At 46.8% G+C, this 24,206-nt stretch overlaps 1 protein-coding gene across 2 annotated transcripts in view; it reads left to right on the top strand.

Annotated features, from left to right (window-relative positions):
* The window catches only part of ACSS2 (acyl-CoA synthetase short chain family member 2), a 51,504-nt gene extending 27,621 nt beyond the window's left edge, over positions 1–23,883 (top strand). The window contains exons 3-19 of one of the 2 annotated variants that reach the window (XM_055265905.2): positions 8,741–8,832; positions 9,030–9,133; positions 9,391–9,463; positions 9,734–9,809; positions 9,961–10,075; positions 10,856–10,894; positions 15,380–15,517; positions 16,479–16,649; positions 16,946–17,079; positions 17,269–17,401; positions 17,483–17,539; positions 17,725–17,805; positions 19,263–19,371; positions 21,635–21,703; positions 22,042–22,218; positions 22,803–22,877; positions 23,013–23,883. In XM_055265905.2, the coding sequence (XP_055121880.2) occupies positions 8,741–8,832; positions 9,030–9,133; positions 9,391–9,463; positions 9,734–9,809; positions 9,961–10,075; positions 10,856–10,894; positions 15,380–15,517; positions 16,479–16,649; positions 16,946–17,079; positions 17,269–17,401; positions 17,483–17,539; positions 17,725–17,805; positions 19,263–19,371; positions 21,635–21,703; positions 22,042–22,218; positions 22,803–22,877; positions 23,013–23,140 (1,771 nt within the window). In that variant the 3' untranslated portion in view covers positions 23,141–23,883. The remainder of the gene's footprint in view (positions 1–8,740; positions 8,833–9,029; positions 9,134–9,390; positions 9,464–9,733; positions 9,810–9,960; positions 10,076–10,855; positions 10,895–15,379; positions 15,518–16,478; positions 16,650–16,945; positions 17,080–17,268; positions 17,402–17,482; positions 17,540–17,724; positions 17,806–19,262; positions 19,372–21,634; positions 21,704–22,041; positions 22,219–22,802; positions 22,878–23,012) is intronic. The other variant, XM_055265906.2, reaches the window with a different exon arrangement.
* Positions 23,884–24,206: the final 323 nt, after the last annotated feature.

Here is a 24,206-nt window from a genome sequence, read left to right as displayed (position 1 = left end):
TTCCGCATGTTATCCCACCAGCTAAATTTCTCATTAATAGTTTTGTTTGATTCACAGTGTTTAAAACTTTTTTTTGGTTGTTTTTGGTAGGGAGGAGCGGGACAGGGTCTCTGTTGCTAGGCTAGAGTGCAGTAGTATCAACATGGCTCACTGCAGCCTTGACCTCCCGGGCTTATGTGATCCTCCTGTTTTAGCCTCTCGAGTAGCTGGGACCACAGGCATTAGCTACCATGCTTGGCTAATTATAAAAATTTTATAGAGACAAGTTCTCACTATGTTGCCCAGGCCAGTCTTGAACTCCTGTCCTCAAACAGTCTTCCTGCTTTGCCCTCCCAAAGTGCTGGTATTATAGGCATGAACCACTGCAACTGGCCTTAAAGCTTTAAAAAAATTTGTGGTCAACACTTACATAAATTCAGAAGTTTTTTTTTTTTTTTGAGATGGAGCCTTGCCCCGTCGCCCAGGCTGGAGTGCAGAGTGCAGTGCAGTAGCGTGATCTCGGCTCACTGCAAGCTCCACCTCCTGGGTTCACGCCATTCTCCTGCCTCAGCCTCCCGAGTAGCTGGGACTACAGGGGCCTGCCACCACCCCCCGGCTATTTTTTTGTATTTTTAGTAGAGATGGGGTTTCACCGTGGTCTCGATCTCCTGACCTCGTGATCCGCCCGCCTCGGCCTCCCAAAGTGCTGGGATTACAGGTGTGAGCCACCGTGCCTGGCTAACTCAAAAGTTTTGACAAAAATAGATTCCAGGCTACTATTGAAAAATCAAAAAAATTGACAACATTGAGCCTTGATTCCTAGCAGGCAAAAGCTGACAGGAACCAAGTTTAGGTACTAGATGCCTCCTTTCGCCAGAGCATGCATTTGCCAGTTTTTCAGTCCTTCTCCTTCCCTATTGTTCCCCTGAAACTGAGGCTAAGGTTTATTATACATGTGCTGCTGTTTTCTTATAAGGAAGTGGAAAGGGAACTATTTCTTATCTTTATCATATATTTTCTTTCACGTGGTCCACTTATTTACATCCTGTGCCTAGATCCTGCCGATTTTTGAGCTTGCAGCTCCTGGTGTAGAGGAAAGACGCCTGGACCTTAAGTCCTGGTCCCTGCTCTGCTGTGGTAACCCACCCTGTGATGCCAAGCATAGCTAATAGCCTCTTTGGATCTCAGGGTTAAGAGACTAAATTGGATGTTCTTTTAAGAGTTCTGATATCCTGGCCGGGCGCGGTGGCTCACGCCTGTAATCCCAGCACTTTGGGAGACCAAGGTGGGCGGATCACAAGGTCAAGAGATCAAGACCATCCTGGCTAACACGGTGAAACCCCATCTCTACTAAATATACAAAAAATTAGCCGAGCGTGGTGGCAGGCGCCTGTGGTCCCAGCTACTCGTGAGGCTGAGCCAGGAGAATGGCGTGAACCCAGGAGGCGGAGCTTGCAGTGAGCCAAGACTGCGCCACTGCACTCCAGCCTGGGCAACAGAGCGAGACTCCATCTCAAAAAAAAAAAAAAAAAGAGTTTTGATATCCTAGAGGGCTTGGGATTTTGCAGTAGGCCAATACCCTGCCCCTCACCTTTCCCAACCAGCCAGGGGCCCCAGCCTGGTGTGTATGTCAGAGAAAGAAGACACTGGAATGAATAAGGTGCCTATATCAATAATGTATAACTTGAGCCCATAGCCGAGGAGAGGAATGCACACTGTAGTGTGTGTGTGTGTGTGTGTGTGTGTGTGTCAGGGTTGGAAGTGGGCTCAAGTAAGTTGTACTTCCATAGGTTGTGCTTATTTCTTCTTGTGCACCCTCTATATACTAGGCTGTACTCGAGGTGCTAGGGATGTAGCAATGAAGAAAACAAATAAGATCTCTGCTGTCAGCTGGGTGCAGTGGCTCACGCCTGTAATCCCAGCACTTTGGGAGGCCGAGGCAGGGGGATCACCTGAGGTTGGGGGTGAGAGACCAGCCTGGCCAACATGTTGAAACCCGTCTCTACTAAAAATACAAAAATTAGCCAGGTGTGATGGTGGGTGCCTGTAATCCCAGCTACTTGGGAGGCTGAGGCAGGGAGAATTGCTTGAACCTGGGAGGTGGAGGTTGCAGTGAGCCGAGATCGCACCATTGCACTCCAGCCTCGGTGACACAGTGAGACTCCATCTCAAAAAAAAAAAAAGATCTCTGCTGTCATGGAGCTTATATTCCAGTGAAGAAAACAGATAATATATAAGTAATTAACATACATGAGATAATTTCAAATAATGTAACGTTTCATGAAAAAAATAAAACAGAATATTTGTTTGTTTTTTTTTTTTTTGAGAGAGTCTTGCCCTGTCACCCAGGGTAGAGTGCAATGGCGCAATCTCAGCTCACTGCAACCTCCACCTCCTGGGATCAGGAGATCCTCCCACCGCAGCCTCCTGAGTAGCTGGGATTACAGGCATGCGCCACCATGCCCGGCTAATTTTTGTCTTTTTAGTAGAGTTGGGGCTTCGCCATGTTGGCCAGGCCGATCTCAAACTCCTGGTCTCAAGTGATCTACCCACCTCAGCCTCCCAAAGTGTGGGATTACGTGTATGGCACCTGGCAAAACAATGATTTGATAGAGAGTTTCTGAAGGGGCACACTGTGCACATAGGTGGGTACATATATGTGGTGGTTGTACTTGCAGATACAGATAAGTCCATGTTTGAATCCTGGGTGCATATATTTATCCTTATTTGTGTCTATGTGTGCAGATGGGCAGCTTTTATGCCTAGAATGTTTGTATATTTGTATATGTGATTTTATACAAGTGAGCGCACATAGGTGAGCTGGTATGTGGTTTGCATATGGGGACACGTATGCTTGGGTGTGTATATGTTGGCATTCAGCCATAACCAGAGACGTTCTGAAGTTCCTGTGGCACTTGTCAGTGAGCCAGTTAAGGAAATGGCTTTTCTGCCTCTGGCATTCAGGGCTGTTTGCCAGCTTCCTCTCTCCCTGTTCTTTCCCACTTTAGTAAGCTCCCTGTGTTTGGCTTCTCTTATCCCTAGGAGGGTTAAAGCCTACTGACTCATCGAGCCAGGAACTGGAAAAAGGCTGATAATCTTCTGTGTGACCTCTGTTAGTAAGAAAAGGCCTGGCTTCTCTGCCAGTCCCTGTCCTTCACACTGTGAGGGAGAGTCCTGACTTGAAATCAGAAGACCTGAGCATCTATTCTTGGCTCTGCCACTTATTATTGTGTGACCTTGGCCAAGCCACTACATCTCTCTAGGTTTCAGTTACCTCCTTCATAAGTGCTCTGTGCAGTAAGGAAGGAGAGGGGAAGCAATGGTCTGTGGTGCTAAGGGAGAGCCACATGGTGCTGGTGTCTGAAGGAGGAGGGAGAATATTCTGAGCAGGTGCAATGGCGTGGTCAGAAGTGTGGAGGTGGACCTGAACTTGCCAAGGGAAACCAGGAATCCACTTACAGTAAAATTCAAACTTCTTACTATTGCCTACAATGCTCTACGTGATTTGGCTGCTGCCTACCTCTCATTCTTACCCAACTTCTTGCTCACTGAAATCTAGCCATATTGTCTTTCTTTCTTCCTTCCTTCCTTCCTTCCTTCCTTCCTTCCTTCCTTCCTTCCTTCCTTCCTTCCTTCCTTTCTTTCTTTCTTTCTTTCTTTCTTTCTTTCTTTCTTTCTTTCTTTCTTTCTTTCTTTCTTTCTTTCAAAAGTTCTCAGTGCCTTTCCACTTGATGCTCCCTTTCCCCAGAATACTCTTCCCAAGAATTAGTATGATTGCCTACCTCTCATTATTCAGGTCTTGGCTCAAATATCACCTCTCCAGAGAGAGGCCTTCCAGGACCATCTTATTTGAAGTAGTTCTTCCCTAATATTTATCAATATTTAAAATGCACACATTGGCCAGGCATGGTGGCTCACGCCTGTAATCCCAGTACTTTGGGAGGCCAGGGCGGGTAGATCACCTGACGTCAGGAGTTCAAGACCAACTTGACCAACATGGTGAAACCCCATCTCTACTAAAAATGCAAAAATTAGCCAGGCATGGTGGCGCACGCCTGTAATCCCAGCTATTCAGGAGGCTGAGGCAGAAGAATTGCCTGAACCCAGGAGGCGGAGGTTGCAGTGAGCCAAGATCGCGCCATTTTACTCCAGCCTGGGCAACAAGAGCAAAACTCCGTCTTGGAAAAAAAAAAAAAAAAAAAAAAGCACACATCTCTTGACCCAACAGTTCCACTTCTAGTAATTCATCCTAGAGATATACTTGCAAGTGAGTAAAGTGACATAAAAATAAAAATACTCATTGAAGCATTTATTTGTTAAATAAATTACAGTACATACAAATAGTGGAATATTTTGCAGCTGAGAAAGATAATGAAATAGCTCTTTAAGCTTGGTGCCATGGCTCACACCTGTAATCCCAGCACTTTGGAAGGAAGGCTGAGGCAGGAGGATCGGAGGATCACTTGAGGCCAGGAGTTCCAGACCAGCCTGAGCAACATAGTAGGATCCTGTCTTTGCAAAAAAAAAAAAAAAAAGGAAAGAAAAGAAAAAGTAGCCAGGCATGGTGGCTCTGGCCTGTAGTCCCAACTACTCAAGAGGCGGAGGTGGGAGGATCACTTGAGTCTGGGAGGTTGAGGCTGCAGTGAGCTATGATGGTGCCACTGCACCCCAGCCTGAGTGACAGAGTGAGACCCTGTCTCAAAAACAACAACAACAACAAATAAAAAAGAGAAATAGTTCTTTAAGTCTTGGTGAAGAATGATATCAAGGTATATTGTTAAATTTGAAAAATCAAGATGATCAACTTCTACACATAAGATTTGTACATTTTATTGAATGCATATAATAATTAACAAAACAAGATACAGAATAGGGTGTATCGTATGCCATCATTTGTGTAGAAAAAATGAGAATATGTAAACAAATGCATGTAGTATATATGCTTGTCTGACAGACCTGTCCTTTAAGTAGAGCAGTTCTTCCTACCCCTGTTACCCTGTGCTTGACTGGGGACTATGAGGTATTTATCTCTTTTCTGAACAACATTAAAATCCTTTTTTTTTTTTTTTGAGACGAAGTCTTACTCTGTTGCCCAGGCTGGAGTGCAGTGACGTGATCGCCGCTCGCTATAGCCTTCACCTTCTGGCTTCAAATGATCCTCCCACCTTAGCCTCCCAAGTAGCTGGGACTACAGGCATGCACCACCATGCCTGGCTAATTTTTGTATTTTTAGTAGAGATGGGGTTTTGCCATGTTGGCTAGGCTGGTCTCAAACTCCTGACCCCAGGTGATCTGCCTGCCTTGGCCTCCCAAAGTGCTGGGAATACAGGTGTGAGCCTCTCTGCCTGGCCAAATTTTTATTTTTTCTTTTTTTTGAAACAGAGTTTCACTCTTGTCGCCCAGGCTGGAGTGTGATGGCATGATCTCAGCTTGCTGCAACCTCCATCTCCCAGATTCAAACGATTCTCCTGCCTCAGCCTCCTGTAAAATCCAGTTTTTTAACATTCAATTTTCAAATTTCTGTCTTCAGTGATATCTCAAGGGTCTTATTAAAGATCATAATGATACAGACTTCTTGCAAAGTAATTATTTTGGTCATTCCACACTAGTTGAATTACCCTAGCCCTGTGTCCTACTAAGAGTGGTCCTGTCTGAATATTGATTGTTTCTGGAAAGTTACACAGAATATTGGTAACAGTGTTTTGCCCTGGGCATGGTGGCTCACGCCTGTAATCCCAGCACTTTGAGAGGCTGAAGCAGGCTTGCTTGAGGCCAGGAGTTTGGAGACCACCCTGGACAATATATCGAGACTCTGCCTCTACAAAAAATTTTAAAATAAAAAAATTAGCCAGGTGTGGTAGCATGTGCCTGTAGTCCCAGCTACTCAGGAGGCTGAAGTAAGAGGATTGCTTGAGCCTAGGAGTTGGAGGCTGCAGTGAACTATGATTGTGCCGCTGCACTCCAGCCTATGCAATAGAGTGAGACTCTGTCTCTAAAAAACAAATCGCAAAACCCAAACTGGTTTGCCAGTAGGCAGGGTGATTGGGAGATAAGAGTGGGGAGAACACTTCTTATTATGTATCTTTTTATGTAGTCCCACTTGTATGTATTACTTATTCAAAAAAATCATAAAATTGGAAAAAAACCACTAAGGGAAACATTTATTTATTTATTTTTTGAGACAGGGACTCACTCTGTTGTCCAGGCTGGAGTTCAGTGACACGATTACAGCTCACTGCAACCTTGACCTCCAGGGCGCAAGCGATCTTCCTGCCTCAGCCTGCTGAGTAGCTGAGACTACCGGTGTGCACCACCATGCTCAGCTAATTGAAAACAATTTTTTTTTTTTTTTTTTAGCAATGAGGTTTTGCTGTGTTGCTCAGATTGGTCTTGAACTCCTGGTCTTAGGTGATCCTCCTGCCTTGGCCTCCCAAAATGTTGGGATTACAGGCGTGAGCCAAGAGATTTTCCCATCTCATCTTTCTGAGTGGCTGGGACTACAGGCACATGACACCACACTCAGCTAAATTTTTTGTTTTTTTGAGACAGAGTTTCATTCTTGTTGCCCAGGCTGGAGTGCAGTGGCACAATCTCGGCTCACTGCAACTTCCGCCTCCCGGGTTCAAGTGATTCTCCTGCCTCAGCCTCCCGAGTAGCTGGCATTACAAGCATGCACCATCACACCCAGCTGATTTTTGTATTTTTAGTAGAGACAGGTTTCTCCATGTTGGTCAGTCTGGTCTTGAACTCCTGACCTCACGTGATCCACCAGCCTCGGCCTCCCAAAGTGCTGGGATTACAAGTATGAGCCACCACGCCTGGCCGGATCCAGCTCAATGTTTTTGGAGATGTGGTCTTGCTATGTTGCCAGGCTGGTCTTGAACTCTTGGCATCAATAGATGGGCCCACTTTGGCCTCCTAAAGTGTTAGAATTACAGGTGTGAGCCACCGTGCCTGACCCAAGATAGTATATTTTTTTAAAGTATTTCTCCCTAGTCACTCATTTTTTTTTTTTTTTAATTTTTTTTTTTTTTTTGAGACGGGGTCTCGCTCTGTCGCCCAGGCTGGTGTGCAGTGGCGCAATCTCGGTTCACTGCAAGCTCCGCCTCCCGGGTTCACGCCATTCTCCTGCCTCAGCCTCTCCGAGTAGCTGGGACTACAGGCGCCCGCCACTACGCCCGGCTAATTTTTTTGTATTTTTAGTAGAGATGGGGTTTCACTGTGGTCTGGATCTCCTGACCTCGTGATCCACCCGCCTCGGCCTCCCAAAGTGCTGGGATTACAAGCGTGAGCCACCACGCCCGGCCTCATTTTTGTATCATTCTGCTCTATTTCCTTTATAATGCTTATCATAATCTGAAATTATCCTGGTTATATTTGTTATTTGTTTATTACCCACACTATCATTGGAATATAAGCTCCATGATTTCAGGTATCTTACTTATGTTGTTCATTGGTGCCTTATTTCTTCTTTTGTTTGTTTGTTTTAGACAGAGTCTTACTCTGTCGCCCAGGCTGGAGTGCAGTGGCGCGATCTTGGCTCACCACAACCTCCACCTCCCTTCAAGCTATTCTCCTGCCTCAGCCTTCCAAGTAGCTGGGATTACAGGCGTGTGCCACCACACCCAGCTACTTTTTGTATTTTTAGTAGAGGCATGGTTTCACCACATTGGCCAGGCTGGTCTCAAACTCCTGATTTCAGGTCATCCACCTGCCTCGGTCTCCTAGTGTGTTGGGATTATAGGAAAGAGCCACCACGCCCCGCCCATTGGTGCCTTATTTCTATACATGTAGATAGCACATAGTAGTTGTTGAATAAGCAAATGAATGCATGAAGGAATGACTGAAGTAAACCAGGCTAAAGCCTAGGAAGGAGTGGGAGGCAAGGCTGAGGAGGTAGACAGAAATCACCTGATACAGGATGGTGCTTCTCAAACTTAATTTATTTATTCAAGACAGAATCTCACTCTGTCATCCAGACTGGAGTGCAGTGGTGTGATCTCAGCTCACTGCAACCTCCGCCTCCTGGGTTCAAGGGATTATTGTGCCTCAGCCTCCCCAGTAGCTGGGATTACAGGCACACACCACCACACCCAGCTAATTTTTGTATTTTTAGTAGAGACGCGGTTTCACCATGTTGGCCAGGCTGGTCTCAAACTCCTGACCTTTGATCTGTCCACCTTGGCCTTCCAAAGTGCTGGGATTACAGGCATGAGCCACTGCGCCCGGCCAATTCTCAAACTTTAAGTGTGCGTCAGAATCCCCTACTAATTCCTTGTACCATCTTGTAATAAAGAAGCAGATCCTTGGACCCTGTGATTCTAATTCAGTATGTCTGAGCTGGGGCCCAGGAATCTACAAATCCTCTAGATGATTTAGGCACAAGTTATCTGGAGACCCTACTCTGAATAATGCAGTCTTGGTGCCTCATCAGAAGGAATCACATCTGTGATATCACTTCTCCTTAATACATTACTAGGATGGAAGAGAAGGGGCCATCACTCCATTTTATCAAGGATCAGAGATGGACAGTGCATTTTCTAATGACATACAACATGTGTATAAAGAATCTTGAATGGCCAAAGTATCTGACCAGTCAGCTCAAGATTGGTGATGGCAAGATTGATGGTGGGCAGATAGCTCACCCTCATAGAACAGTTCCAGGCCTTAGCATCACTGAATGGATTTTATGACTATGCCTGTTTCTTGTTTGGGGAAGAAGTTATACCCCTAATCACTGGTTCTTTCTGGTATGTCTCAGGGAGGGCAATGAGCCAGGGGAGACCACTCAAATCACATACCATCAGCTTCTGATCCAAGTGTGTCAGTTCAGCAATGTTCTCCGAAAACAGGGTGAGTGTGGGGGTGTGGGAAAGGACTGGAGGCCTGGCCTTGGGGTATCTGAGACTTATGGGGAGAGGGCAAGGGATGGAAAGAATTTGGTAACAGGGGAAGAGAACAGGTCAGCTGGGAGGGAGGCCAGCTGGATGGGAGGGAGCAAGTAGCAGCAAGAAGGGTTCATGGTTCATATTCTGTGCTTTTACCTGCAGGCATTCAGAAGGGGGACCGAGTGGCCATCTACATGCCTATGATCCCAGAGCTTGTGGTGGCCATGCTGGCATGTGCCCGCATTGGGGCTTTGCACTCCATTGTGGTAGGAGTTTGGGCTGGTGAAAAGGGGCAGGCGTGGGGGGTGGGGCTCTGGAGAAGTAGGTTGGGCCTAGATGACGGAGGGTCTTAAATAACAAACTAAGGAGCTTAGAAGGTTTGTGTCATAGGTCCATATCAGTTATTCAGTTTCTTCTAGGACCCTGGCTTAGAGATCCTGAAAGTTTCATGAGCAACCCCTTTCCTTATTCACTCAATCCCTGGGGCTTTCTTCTCTCCCTCAGACTTTCTTACCTTCCCTAGTTTGCAGGCTTCTCTTCAGAGTCTCTATGTGAACGGATCTTGGATTCCAGCTGCAGTCTTCTCATCACTACAGGTGACTAATTCTCTCACCTCTTCTCCAGAACCCCCCATACCTCAAGCCTTGGTCTCCAATCAGCTCACTGGTATTTGGGGATACTCAGCATAGAGGGTAGAGACTGCCTGCCTTTCCTCTCCTGGTCCCACCTCAGCTGACCCTCTGTCAGCTCGAATCAGCTGGAAGAGCCAGAGTTAAGAGGCCCACTCAGGAAGGGCCCTGTGGACATTGTGCCCACTAGGCAACATGGTGCTTACTAAGGCCTGGAATGTCTGTTGCTCCCCAAAGATGCCTTCTACAGGGGGGAAAAGCTTGTGAACCTGAAGGAGCTGGCTGACGAGGCCCTGCAGAAGTGTCAGGAGAAGTAAGTGTGTTTGGCTACTGTCTGAGTTGACTGAGCCTTTCCCCAGTGCCAGGTTCCCTTTGTCCCCTCTACCCTAAATGGACATGGGCAGGTCTTGCCAAGTTCCCTTTGAGCCAACAAGGCTACCACTTTAGGCTTTTCTCTTCTCCAGGGGTTTCCCAGTAAGATGCTGCATTGTGGTCAAGCACCTGGGGCGGGCAGAGCTGGGCATGGGTGACTCCCCCAGCCAGTCCCCCCCAATTAAGAGGTCATGCCCGGATGTGCAGGTGAGTCTGGCACTGCTATGCCTTTCTCCAGGCTCAAATTCCTTCACTTTTCCTGCCTAGAAAATTCCTGATGTCCTTCTTTGCCTGCTCATCAGTATACTGAGGATCCAGGAGCAATTCTAGGAATGCCTCCTCTAGCAGGGCTAGGTGGGAGCTGGAAGACTTTGACCTTAACTGTGGGTAGAGAGACCCTTGTACCTTGAGAACATAGCACAAGCGATTGTAAGGGAGACTTCTATGCTGGTTGGGGTATCCTTGTGGGCACGGGGGATCCTCAGGGCCTAGGCTTGTGTTAGAAATGTCTAACTTGAGTGACAATATATAGTCATTTCCATTACTGGGCTGTGATGTGGGGTGGGCTACCTTTGTGACCTAAGGGATGCCCACCTTGGAAGGACCAGAGTCCAGCCCTCACAATATGGCCTTTGTTAGCTTTGGACTCCCAGGCTTCTAGTGGGAATGGTAGAAATGCCCAGTGATGGCCTCCAGGCTGAGGAGCATGAGGGATCAAAGTTCTAGGGTTGAATAACAGTCTGTGACTTGAGGCTCCCTGAGGGGTCTTGGGGCTAGAGAGGCTTTAGTCTAGTTTAGGGAAGTTGGAAAGCCCAATCAGTGTTAGGGGTTTTACATATATAGGGGCTGGAATCAGGATCAGGAAAATGGAAGCTGGGAGGACCAGTGAGAAGGGAGTATGGGGTTTACGACACACTGACCCTTTCCTCCCACTCCCTGTGTACTTGGACCCTCCTCACTACCCTTTTCATCCTGGGCTCTTAACAGGGTAAGCTGAAAGAGAAATCCAAGCGTGTTCAGCCCCAGGTATCCATTTCTGCACTGCCGTGGGCACCGCTTCCCTGTGTGCTTGTCTGTGTGCTCATCTGCCCTTTGCCTGTTTGCCCCATTGAGGTGGCTGCCAGACCTAACCCCCTTCCCCTTGTCCCTGGCAACTTGCCATCTAAGCCACTGAAGGGTGGTGAAATTAAATGTCTGTTACTGCCTCTGTGAATTGGTATAGAGTATGGATCTTAGAGAGGTAACAGCAGAACCCATTTTATCCTGCTACTCAGGACCTTTGTGGAAGAGGGGACAAGGTAACCTGTCAGAAAACATTTACTGTGCAGGTAGCTGGAGCAGAGCCGAAAGACAGGAGGAGGAGTAGGTGGAGGAGGTTCAGACCCTGACTTTGGGAATTCACTGTCAAGTTGGGGAGTTAGACATGTATTATTAATACAAAGGAAAATCTAAGTTTTATACAGGACAGCAGAGGAGATTCCTAAATACATTTATATAGTACTTTGGGATTTATAAACTGCATATAACTTTGTAATATGATTAAGTGCTAAACTGAACAAAAGTCACATTGTAGGTGGTTCTAAGAAGGGAGGTCCATAAGGGGGTGCTCAAAGCAGATTAGTGTCAAGGAGAGAGTGGGCCTGAAGTCCAGAGACCAATTTTTAGCTGTATGACCTTGAGTAAGTCAATTCTCCCCTCTGGGATTCAGTTTCCTTATTAGTAATGGAGAGATGATAACACATGCTATAAAAGGAAACAGCTTCCCTTCCTAAAACAACACATAAAGCTCACTATTCCTCTGGGTTTTACCATCTCCACAGGGTGTCTTACTCTAAATCTGCTATGATTAACCTCTTAGGCCAATGGTAGATATAAGCCCCTTTTCTCTATTCTCATTAGCATGGTGGAGACAGATCTGATTCCTAGGGGATACTGCTTTCCTTTTAAAACTCAGGCAGGACCTACACCCTTTCTTTTGAAAGAGGTGACAAACTTAGTGGCTTAAATTGTAATCTCTGGAGCCAGATTACTTGGGTTCAAATCCTGGCTCTGCCATCTGTTACTGTGTAAAATTGAACAAATTACTTAAGCTCTCTCGCTTGTTTCTCCATCTGTAAGATAAGGATAATAATTATACCTATGTTATCGGGTTTTGTCAGTATATGTAAGGTGTTTGGCACATAGTAACTACTCAATAAATGTTAGCTGTTCTTTCCTTCCCCTTAATGCAACAGACAGATTGGCATTTCTAAAAGAGAGACCAGAAAAGAAATAACAAACTCTTGTAATTCTTAATACCAGGGACCTTCAGGCCAAAGGCTACTGGATTTTTGTTTCTTGGAGGTGAAAACAACCAGTTTCCAAAATACCAAAGAGCATAAAAATAGGCTTAAAAAGTCCAGGTTGTTGGTCTGAGAATTGCAGTCAAAGCTGCAAAAATCTTTCTGACAATGGGCCCCATATTTAAAAATTAAAAAATAATTTTCAAAAGAGCTGCAAAAATCCTGGCAGGGCTCCAAACCCCTTTATCCTTAAACAATCTTCCAGGGAGAGCCTGGCAGGGTTTCCAGGGACCCTCCTCAACCATGTTGTCTATGAGCTCCCTCATATTCCTCTCCCGTACATGGCAGCTGCCCTCCTTGAGACTATCCTGGTCCAAGGACAAAGGCCAACTCCTCAATTCTTTTTATTTATTTATTTATTTTATTTTTATTTTTTTTTTGAGACGGAGTCTCGCTCTGTCGCCTAGGCTGGAGTGCAGTGGCGTGATCTCGGCTCACTGCAAGCTCCGCCTCCCGGGTTTACACCATTCTCCTGCCTCAGCCTCTCCGAGTAGCTGGGACTACAGGCACCCGCCACCACGCCCAGCTAATTTTTTGTATTTTTAGTAGAGACAGGGTTTCACCGTGGTCTCGATCTCCTGACCTCGTGATCCGCCCGCCTCGGCCTCCCAAAGTGCTGGGATTACAAGCGTGAGCCACCGTGCCTGGCCCTCAATTCTTATTTTAGAAAATCCAGACCTTTTCCTTGTTCAGAGCCTGGGGCCTCATAGGCACACACCTTATTCACAATCAAAGTTTGCTCTGCTAATTGAGTTCACTGTGCTTCCTGGTGCTAGTTATCAGTTCCACACCTGGAGTACGCTAACCCCTCCACCTCTGTATACACACCCACCCACAAAAGAAATAATATTATAAGATCATAAGAGTGCCCTCATTGCAGAGCCACAGTTGTAACTATGCCTTGTCCTTAACATGTACTTAGTTCCTGTTCTGTGACAGTTCACAGTGCTGTAGACCAGCACCATTTGTCCAAAGCAGTATTGATACTTCTGGTTGAATACCTTAGTGCCCCCATCTCAAGTGATCATTTGGCAGGAAAATAAGTACCCATGTGACAATGTAGTATGTGTAGATGCATATGGATAGACAAAATCAGGCGTGTTCTTATGTTTTCTAAGTGTGAGCAGCTTTCTCTCTCTTCCTTTTTCTAGGCTTGTCGTTTTTATGATGTTCATAATCCAGAAATTTCAAATTCTCTCCCATAAGGGGCAGGTGATACAGAAAGAAGGGAGTGGTTAGAGAGTCATTTTCTAATTTATCAAGCTATATATCTAACACTCCAGAAGTTTTTTTAACCAAATATGCACACAACAAATTAGCATATATCCTTATAATGGGAGAATGGCGTTTATCTTACACTATCATGTCTACCTGCCAGCCAGGACCATTGAACATACAAGAATCTAATGAATATGAAAGGACTTTGTGACAGCTAAAGCAAACCCCAAACACTCCCCATTGTCACACTCTTAAGTTGTTGTGTTTTGTTTTTGTTTTTGTTTTTGTTTTGAGACGGAGTCTCACTGTGTCGCTCAGGCTGGAGTACAGTGGTATGATCTCGGCTTACTGCAACTTCTGCCTCCTGGTCTCAAGCAATTCTCCTGCCTCACCCTCCCAAGTAGCTGAGATTACAGGTGCCTACCACCATGCCTGGCTACTTTTTATATTTTTAGTAGAGACGAGGTTTCACCATGTTGGCCAGGCTGGTCTTGAACTCTTCACCTCAGGTGATCTGCCCACTTTGGCTTCCCAAAGTGCTGGGATTACAGGTGTGAGCCACTATGCCCAGCCCCACACTCTTAAGTTTAACTCCCAGTAGTCACTGAACTAACCTCTATCTCTCCTGACATTCATCAGTCTTCCTCATCCCACCCCAACCTCTACCCTTGGGGCAATCCAAGGCTTGATGCTTACTAGATAATACTTTTCTCTTTTGGTGTTTACCACATCCTGTGAGCCCGTTAAGGCAAGAATGACTGTCCTCATTTTTAAAAGGAGAGACTTAAGGTAAAGTGACTTGCCCAAGGTCATATAGCTAGGAAGTGGCAGAACTGGTATTGAAGTACACTGAAGATTTTGGACAAATTCAAGGGATCTAACTTCATTCAGCAGATGGTAGACTCAAAATTGGTGTTCAAAGAGGTGATATAGACAGAAAAGTAAAACAGTTTCAAAGGAGAATTTAGAGAAGTTTCAGGATGACAGATCCAGAAGTAATTATCAAAGGCATAGGGAGACATCCTTCTGCTGGGAGAAGTCCACTTTGGTCCTTCTTCACCAACTTGAAGCAAAGCTTCCTGCTGAATGGAACCTGTCCCCTCAAGCAAAAGTCTCTATGGGAAACCCTGTTGGTACCAGTGGTGTAAAGGCAGGAGCAGAGCTAGGGTAGGAAACCCACAGATGTGGATTGGGTCTGGACATGCAGGCAAAAGTGCTTGGACCAAGATCTGTTGACTTATTTTACTACTAACAGGGTCAGGTGCCCACCTCACCTGTAAGCTCTGACTAATTTTGCATTTCTGAATTGTGTGGTGTCCGCATCCCTGCTAATGAGCCTAGTCCTATAAGTACATATGTATGTATGTAGACCTGTGTGTGCATAGTCATTCATCCAATAAAAATTGACTGAGTGCCAGGCACTTTGCTAGGTGTTGGGAGATATGGCAGGGGTCGGGAGGAAAGACGTTTCACCTCCTTCATAGATGTCACTATCTAGATGGGGAGACAGTAATCAAGTAGACAACTAAATAAAATAACAGGAAATATGTACTGTGTGGGAAAGAAACATGGTGTTGTGATCAATAATAATAGCAGGGTTGGGGGTGGGAATCTATCAGATACTGTTCAGGTAAAGACTTTCCAAGAAGGTGACATTTCAGCTGAGAATTGAAGGATGGGAAGGGACAAGCCAAGGGTTCCTCCTCAGCCTGAGGCCAGGTGAGAGGAGTTCTGGGGTAGAGATGGGGGTAGGATGGCAGGGTGGTTGGAGTACTCAGTAAGCTTGGGTTCTGCTCCTGTTCTTTCTGTTCCATTCCATCCTTGAAGGGCCTTCTCTCCCTTCCTGTACTCCTACCTGCCTGTCCCACCTCATTCCCTCCAGGGGCAAGGTACGGGTGTATCTTGTCCCCCTCTTGAGCTGTTCACAGTTCTTCCTTGCCCATCCCTGCAGATCTCATGGAACCAAGGGATTGACTTGTGGTGGCATGAGCTCATGCAAGAAGCAGGGGATGAGTGTGAGCCCGAGTGGTGTGATGCCGAGGACCCACTCTTCATCCTGTACACCAGTGGCTCCACAGGCAAACCCAAGGCAAGTGTGTGTGTGTGTGTGTGTGTGTATGTGTGTGTGTGTGTGTGTATTATGTAGGGGTAAGAAGTAAGTTTCTGAGGAAACAAGTAATGAAATTATTTTTTTCTTATAACCCTGAGTTTTGGAAATGTAGCATTGTCTTTTCTAAATCAAATTAAGACATAAATCCTCAATCTGTAGGTGGTGAGGCCCAGGGTGAGACAATTCAGGTGGAGGGTTTCATACAGCTGACATGGATGTTCTTTCCCTATGCACCCATGGTTTGGTTGAAGGAGAGCTATTCTGTTAACTCAAGGCCAAGGGTGGGCACAGAGATCCCTCTCGGGCTTCCAAGACCGTAGCTCTTAGAGTTCACTTCCTTCCACGTGGCACACTATTAACATGTAGTCCTCTGCCAGCACACACGGTGGGAGCCAGAAACACTTAAGAAAACTGTTTCTTCCATTGACTTGAAAGCTATGTCACTCTACCTTCTGCCCACCCCACCCCTAAATTATCTCCATATGCTTTGGAATATCCCTCAGTGAGTCTTTAGAAACACAATTTTGGCATCTCCTTCATAGAGATGGGGGTAGGGATGGAATAAGCAAAGGAAATTACTTTTTTTTTCCCACTCACTCTGATGGTGTGTAATTGAGTGTGTGGGCACTATACACAGAGGGACTGTTATGAGTGTGCTATGAGTGCTTGTGTGTGAGTGATGTGGGTGGCTCTGAAATACCATCTGAGGGTGCTGGTATGAATGATGGATTGATAGACATATGTGTCATCAGGAGTGTGATAAAGGAGATGAGATGGGAGCATGGAGAAAAGGAGGTGGAAGAGAGATGGATGCTGTGAAAAGGGTGCTGGCAGGGCTGGAATCCCTGAGGAGGATCTTCCTCCAGCTCTGCCCAGCCTCCATTTGGTGGTCGGTAGGGGTGGGCATAAGGCCCTAACCTGTTCCCCATTCTTCCCACAGGGTGTGGTTCACACAGTTGGGGGCTACATGCTCTATGTAGCCACAACCTTCAAGTATGTGTTTGACTTCCACACGGAGGATGTGTTCTGGTGCACGGCAGACATTGGTTGGATCACTGGCCATTCCTACGTCACCTATGGGCCACTGGTCAATGGTGCCACCAGTGTTTTGGTGAGAAGGGAGCCACCTGGCCTAGCTGGGGGATGGACATGATTATCCTGGGTGACTACCTCCCAAGGCTGCTTGGTCTAGAGGGAGGGGGACTTATACAATCATCTGTTTTCTGGAGAAAGAGGAGTCCTGAGGGGGTCGCGTATCCTGACTAGGATGGTATCTTGGCTTTTCTGGTCAGAGAGTGAAGATATGGTTGGTCAGAAAGGGCAAAATACTGAACCTGAGGAAATGGTAGGGGGATGAATAGAAGGACTATTAGGAAAGACTGGGAATGACCAGCCTTCATGGGTCAGTTTGAGGGGATTCCCACATATCCGGACGTGAACCGCCTGTGGAGCATTGTGGACAAATACAAGGTGACCAAGTTCTACACAGCACCCACAGCCATCCGTCTGCTCATGAAGTTTGGAGATGAGCCTGTCACCAAGTGAGACCCCTTCCCAGTTGCTGCCCATGGGTATCCCTCAGAGCTGGGTGCTGGCCTTTGTACAGTCTCTTCTTTTCCATTGTGTCAACTCTCTGACCTGGAATAGAGGACGGGGCAAGAGAAAAGCCTGGGTATGTGTGTCTTCCAGTAATACTCAGAGCCTTCCTCTCTCCGATTCCCCTGCCCCAGGCATAGCCGGGCATCCTTGCAGGTGTTAGGCACAGTGGGTGAACCCATCAACCCTGAGGCCTGGCTGTGGTACTACCAGGTGGTAGGTGCCCAGCGCTGCCCCATCGTGGACACCTTCTGGCAAACAGAGACAGTGAGTGAAGGGTTCAGAAGGCTGGGGCCCAGGGACAATGTGGGAAGATTGACTCAAATTTCTCATCTCTGACTTCCCCAGGGTGGCCACATGTTGACTCCCCTTCCTGGTGCCACACCCATGAAACCTGGTTCTGCTGTGAGTGATGCTCCCTTGGCTGGTCTTGGGCTAGGCAGGGATGGTGTCTTGGGGCATTTGGCCTAGCTAGACAGTGGAGAACTGGACTGGTGTGTGTGAAGAATTTGGGGTTCTGGGGCTCCTTGGGAGTTGGGTCAGAGTTGCCTCATTCCTCTTCTTGGGTTCTGTCTCCTGTTTGCTTCTAGACTTTCCCATTCTTTGGTGTAGCTCCTGCAATCCTGAATGAGTCCGGGGAAGAGTTGGAAGGTGAAGCTGAAGGTCATCTGGTGAGGCCCTGGCCCTTGGGAGTCTTTAAGGAGAGAGGGAAAGGGTCTGCCAAGGGTACTTTGCTTTAGAGTTAATAACCTAATCTCTCTTGGTAGCTGCTTAGGACTGAAGCTTTATGGTTGGAGGTTTGCTCACTGAGAGACCCTGGAGGGGACCCTCGATACTTTGCCTGCATCTCTTCCTTTTGGGCCATAAGTCTCCTAAGGGCATTTTAAGAGTCGCTGAGATTCCTGATGGTACCTTTCTGGGTCTGGAAGACTTAGTCCCATCTTCTTTTGACAAAGATTCTAGAGAAAGGAGGCTTTATAACATAGTGGAAAATCATGTAGGATCTGGAGTCACCCTGCCTGGGTTCAAATCCTAGCTCTGCCTCTTCTGTGACCTCAGATAAGTTACTTAACCCCTCTGAATCTAAATTTTCTAATTTGTAAAATAGGGATAAAATGGTGCCTCTGGCTGGGCACGGTGGCTCACACCTGTAATCCTGCACTTTGGGAGGCTGAGGCGGGTGGATCACCTGAGGCCAGGAGTGCAAGACCAGCCTGGCCAACATGATGAAACCCTGTCTTTACTAAAAATACAAAAAGTAGCTGGGGATGGTGGTGGACACCTGTAATCCCAGCTACATGGGAGGCTGAGACAGGAGAATCACTTGAACCGGGGAGGTGGAGGTTGTATTGAGCCGAAATCGTGCCATTGCACTTCATCCTGGGCAACAAGAGCAAAATTCCGTCTCAAAAAAAAATAATGCCTTTGTCTCCTATGGTTGCTTGCTTGATTGAGTTAGATAATCCACATGAAGGGGTTAGCAGAGAAACTAACAATTAGTACTTGATAAACATTAGCTGTTGTGATTATTGTATTCATACTTGTAGGAGCCTCACCTGTCCCTTCAACCCCACCCCATTTCACTTTCCCAAGAGCAAGTTAGTAACAGGGGCAGGGCTTACATCCAGGCCTTCTGACTCAGCCTAGAATTCCATCCATTCCATCAATCTGCTGCCAAAGAATGTTACTGATTGGGCAATAATTATTTACTTGGTGTGTGGGCACCACTGTTTTTTAAATGACTGTTTTCATTTATATCAAACTGGACCTGCTTTCCTCAAAGATTGCCCAAAAGGAGACACAAATTTACTAAACACTTATCAATAATAGAACACCGTGCTAGGCAATTTCCACATACTATTAATTTAATCCTCACAATAACTTTGGAAGACAGAAAGTATTTTCTCTGATTTACAGATGAGGATCCTGAAGCTCAGAGGGGTAAAGTTACTTCTCTGAGGTCACCTAGCTAGTAAGTGGTAGAGCTGGGATTCCAAGCCAGGATCATCTGTCTCCAAAGCCTGCACTTCATTCAGGACACTTTCCCCCACATTTAGAAAAGCTGTAATTATCTTCCAGTGAGAGACAGCATAGCAAATGTGATCACTGTCCCTTCCTCATTCCCCAGGTGTTCAAGCAGCCCTGGCCAGGGATCATGCGCACAGTCTATGGGAACCACGAACGCTTTGAGACAACCTACTTTAAGAAGTTTCCTGGATACTATGTTACAGGAGATGGTAAGCCTTAGCTATCCCCCTCTTGCACCTCCCACTAAGACATGTACCTTCCACTTCCATTTTCAGGAAGAGTTGGTGTGTTGCTATAAAATAATACCTGAGACTGGGTGATTTATAAAGAAAAGAGGTTTATTTTGGATCATCATTCTTCAGGCTGTACAGGAAGCATGGTGCTGGCATCTGCCTATGGTGAGGCCTCAGGTAGCTTCCAATCACAGCAGAAAGCAAAGGGAGAGCCAGTGTTTGACATGGCAAGAGAGGAAGCAAGGGAGAGAGGGAGGAGATGCCAGCCTCTTTTAAACAACCAGATCTTACATGAACTCATAGAGTGAGAACTCACTCATTACTGCAAGTACAGCACCAAGCTGTTCATGAGGGATCTGCCCCCCCGCCCTTGACCAAAACACCTCCCACCAGGCCCCACCTCTAACACTGGGGATCATATTTCAACATGAGATTTGGAAAGGACAAACATCCAAACTATATCAGTTGGTTAGGGGTAAAGAAAATCAGAGAAGAATGTGTCCTACATGTCAGTATCTGGTTTCTAGGCAGAGCTACAAAGACTCTAAGGGCAGGAATGAGTATAGCAGGAGGGGTCTCAGAATGGTGCCATCTGAACTTTGATGTATGAGGAAAGATGGACAATGTATGCTGCTGTGTTGAAAGAGATGGGGCATGTAGCAGTGCATGATTATTATGTCATGTTTGTCTTTATGTTTGGAGTCTGTGTTTGTCCATCTATCCATCTACCAATCCATTCATCCATAAGATCTGAGCACTGTGATCCTGTGCCCAGGCACTGATCATGAATAATGTAGTCAAAGTCTCCTCCCTCATGGGGATTCTAGTAAGGGGAGACAGACAAACCCAACAAACATAAATAAGCTTATCTTAGATAGAGATAAGTGCTATTAAGAAAAATAAACAGGGTAGTGTGATAATGAGTGTGTGCAGGGATGGCTACTGTACACGGGATCGTCGGAGAAGACTTCTCTGAAGTGACATTTGAGCAGAGGCCTGAAGGGTGAGAAGGAAACAGGCATGAGGAAATTTGGAGTAAGAGTGTTCTGTGCAGAGGCACACAGCTTGAGATGTCTGAGGAATGGACTGAAGCCTGTGTGGCTGGAGCATAGCAAGCAAAGGGAAGAATATTACATGACGTTGGAGACGTACATAATACAGGGAGGGTCTTGTGGGCCATGGTGAGGAGTTTGAATTTTATTCAAAGTACAGTGGGAAACCTTTTTTTGTTGTTGTTGTTGTTTGGTTTGTTTTTTTTTTGAGACAGAATCTCACTCTGTCACCCAGGCTGGACTGAGGTGGCACGACCTCAGCTCACTGCAACCTCCGCCTCCCGGGTTCAAGCAATTCTCCTGCCTCAGCTTCTCGAGTAGCTGGGATTACAGGCGGGTACCACCACACCTGGCTAATTTTTGTATTTTTAGTAGAGATGGGGTTTCACCATGTTGGCCATGTTGGTCTCGAACTCCTGATCCACCCACCTTGGCCTCCCAAAGTGCTGGGATTACAGGCATGAGCCACCATGCCTGGCCACCTTTTGGGGTTTTAAGCATGGGAGTGCTAAGAATTGATTTACTTTTACAAAATGACTTTGCCAGATTTATGGAGAATAGAGTTTAGGTGAGTATACTATTGCCATGGAACAAATTATCCCAAAAGTTGGCAGCTTAAAATAACAAATATTATTTCACACAGTTTCTGAGGATCAGGAGTCTGTGAACAGTTTAGCTGGGTAGTTCTCATTCTGGGTCTCTTGCGAGTTTCAGTCAAGCTGTTGGTAGAGGCTGTAGTCATCTGAAGGTTTGAGTGAGCCTGGAGGACCTACGTTCATGCTCACTCGCATGGTTGTTAGCAGGAATCCTCAGTTCCTCACCTCACCATAGAACTACTCAAGACATGGCAGCTGGCTTACCCTACAGCAAATGATCTTTGCAATGCAACCAAGACAAGCTAGGTGTCTTCTACAACCTAATCTCAGAAGTGACATCCTATCACTTCTGCCAAATCCTGTTGATGACACAGACTAATCCTAGTACAATGAGAAAGAGGACTGCAGGGCTATGAATACTAAGAGGCAGAGATCAGTGGTGCCCTCTTGGAGGCTAGCTACCATGGTAGGCAAGAGTGGAAGCAGGAAGACTTGTTAGAAGGCTATTGCAGAAGGTGTAACAGTTTGGTAATGTGGATCAGGTATCCTACTGTAGGGTTTTTATTTATTAGGTTTTGCATTTCTTCCCAGGCTGCCGGCGGGACCAGGATGGCTATTACTGGATCACTGGCAGGATTGATGACATGCTCAATGTATCTGGTGAGGGCCAGGGGCCACCTTCCCATCTTATTAACTCTGCTCCTCTGACAACACCCAGCCGAAGCCTTCCGCAAAAGCCCAGGAGTGTCCTTTGGCCAGACCATGTACTAAGTGTAGCATTCAGTTCTGGGCCCAGGTTTTAGAGGAGTAATGAACACTGGAATGTGCCTAGAGTAGGGGAACTTGGATGGTGGGGTGACTGAGAGCATGTCATCTGAGGAGTGAATGAAGGGCTTTCTCCGTTTGACCAGACCAGGACTGCCCCATGGGTACAGATGGAGCAGGGGCTGGGGCGGAGGCTGGGATCTCTCTCATGGCACTTCCTTTCCCTTGACCAGGACACCTGCTGAGTACAGCGGAGGTGGAGTCAGCACTTGTGGAACATGAGGCTGTTGCAGAGGCAGCTGTGGTGGGCCACCCTCATCCTGTGAAGGGTGAATGCCTCTACTGCTTTGTCACCTTGTGTGATGGCCACACCTTCAGCCCCAAGCTCACCGAGGAGCTCAAGAAGCAGAGTAAGAAGCCTCCCCGGGCAGGGACTATAGGGTCTGTTTTGGAGGCCCAGTTATCACTGCAAGTTGTTGGGGAGGGACTAGAGCAAGCTGCTCCCCAAACCACAGACAGATTCCAGGGGGCCCCATGGGCTGATTGCCCTCTTCCTGTTCAGTCTCCACTAGTCTCCCACTAGGATAATAATAATAGCCAACATTTCTAGAATACTTTGTGCCAGTGCTTTAAATGAATTACCCCACTTAATCCCTAGAGTCACCTCCATGAAGCAGATCTTGTTACCTTCATGCTAAAGATGACTAAACTGAGACTCATAGAAGTTAAATCACTTGCCCAAGGCCACACTGCTAGAAAGGTGGCATTTAAACTCTAGCAGGCTCATTCTACAGCCTGAGTTCCATAAGATAAAATGAGAGAGTAAAGAGACAGTGTGTTGAGAGCGAGAGAAGCAGTGAACCAGTGAACCTGAGGCTGTCTCTGTGGGTAGGGACTTGAGGAAACAGGTGGGGAACAAAGCCATCTCTACTTTGATTTTTGAAAAGTCTGGCTAAGGGTGCTGAAGAAATGCTTGATGATTTGTTGGTTACAGTTAGAGAAAAGATTGGCCCCATTGCCACACCAGACTACATCCAGAATGCACCTGGCTTGCCTAAAACCCGCTCAGGTATGTTCAGAGGCCTCCATGGATTGGGATGGGCTGAGGCCTGGTGGTGGGGGGGTGTGCGTGGATGAAAGCCTTTGGCAAGGCTGGGGTGGGTCAGTGCTTTCACCAAGTAACTAGAGGTCTGTGGTTCCCCAGGGAAAATCATGAGGCGAGTGCTTCGGAAGATTGCTCAGAATGACCATGACCTGGGGGACACGTCTACTGTGGCTGACCCATCCGTCATCAGTCACCTCTTCAGCCACCGCTGCCTGACCATCCAGTGAACATGATCCTGACCTTTACCTAGGATTCTCCCTGCTCCAAACTTTGCCCATCCTCTTTGCCCCCTCAGGAGTGCTGAGGGCCAGTGTTGACCCACACTACCCTCCCTTGACCAGCTGTCTGGGACCGGAAACCAGCTTTGTCTCCAGGTGGAGATGACATCCTGTGACTACCAGGCAGAAGGGACAGGGCCCAGGTCAGCCTCAGTCTGCTGTGCCCCCAGACTGCAGAGTTCTCAGAACCCAGAACAGGGACGAAAAGGCTACCTCTCCTACCCAAGTTAAGTGTTCAGAGGGGATGTGAGGGCCTCCACTGAAGCAGGGAGGCAGCTGTGTAATCCTATGTCAACTCTCTTAGGAAGCACCAGTACTTATATTGGGCATGCACTTGCCCTTAAAAACAGTGATTTGTGAGTCCAGGAACAATTTACTATTTTTAAAATATTTTGCTGCTTCTGTTCTGGGTCTGAATTCCCTTTTGTGCCAGATGCCAGTACTGTCTGCCCATTGGCTCCAGGGGCTGTATGGGCAGATTCAGTCTCCAGAGGGTATTCAGATCATCTGCTTCTTTGAAGGAGTAAACGTTTTGTTCCTAGGGTCAGAGGAGCTTGTCTTCCTTGTCCTCTGTTCCCACCCTCCCCTGAACAGAACCCAGCCCATAAAAGACATTCTCAGATGAAACTCTGTTTTCTTGCCCCCGTCAGGCTCAAGCCCTGTGGTTGTAGGAATAAAGTCTGTGATCTCAAGAAGTGGTGACTTGTTTTCTTAGGTATCTGTGCCCTGAGGCTGTATATTCATTAGCGGCTCTGATTTGTGTGGCAGATGGGAAGGGAGGGGTATTTCCTAGGACTGCCCCCAATATCTTCCTTCTAGAACTTTTGCGTTGGGCAGAGCCAAGGAGGCTTCACTGACAGGGCCTTTGACAAGCCCCTGAGCTTGATTGAAACCAGTTCACAACTGTTATGTATGTCCCATCTTGGATGCCTTTCCTCCTGGGCTCCTGCCAGGGCCTCTCATTCCTCCCTGTGATCCAGTAAGAGCATTAGTGGGTGGCTAAGGATTGAAACTT

Source organism: Symphalangus syndactylus, chromosome 24, assembly GCF_028878055.3.
Source record: "Symphalangus syndactylus isolate Jambi chromosome 24, NHGRI_mSymSyn1-v2.1_pri, whole genome shotgun sequence".
Lineage (NCBI taxonomy): Eukaryota > Metazoa > Chordata > Mammalia > Primates > Hylobatidae > Symphalangus > Symphalangus syndactylus.
Note: the sequence above shows the minus strand (reverse complement) of the source record. Positions and strands in the feature narration are given on the sequence as shown.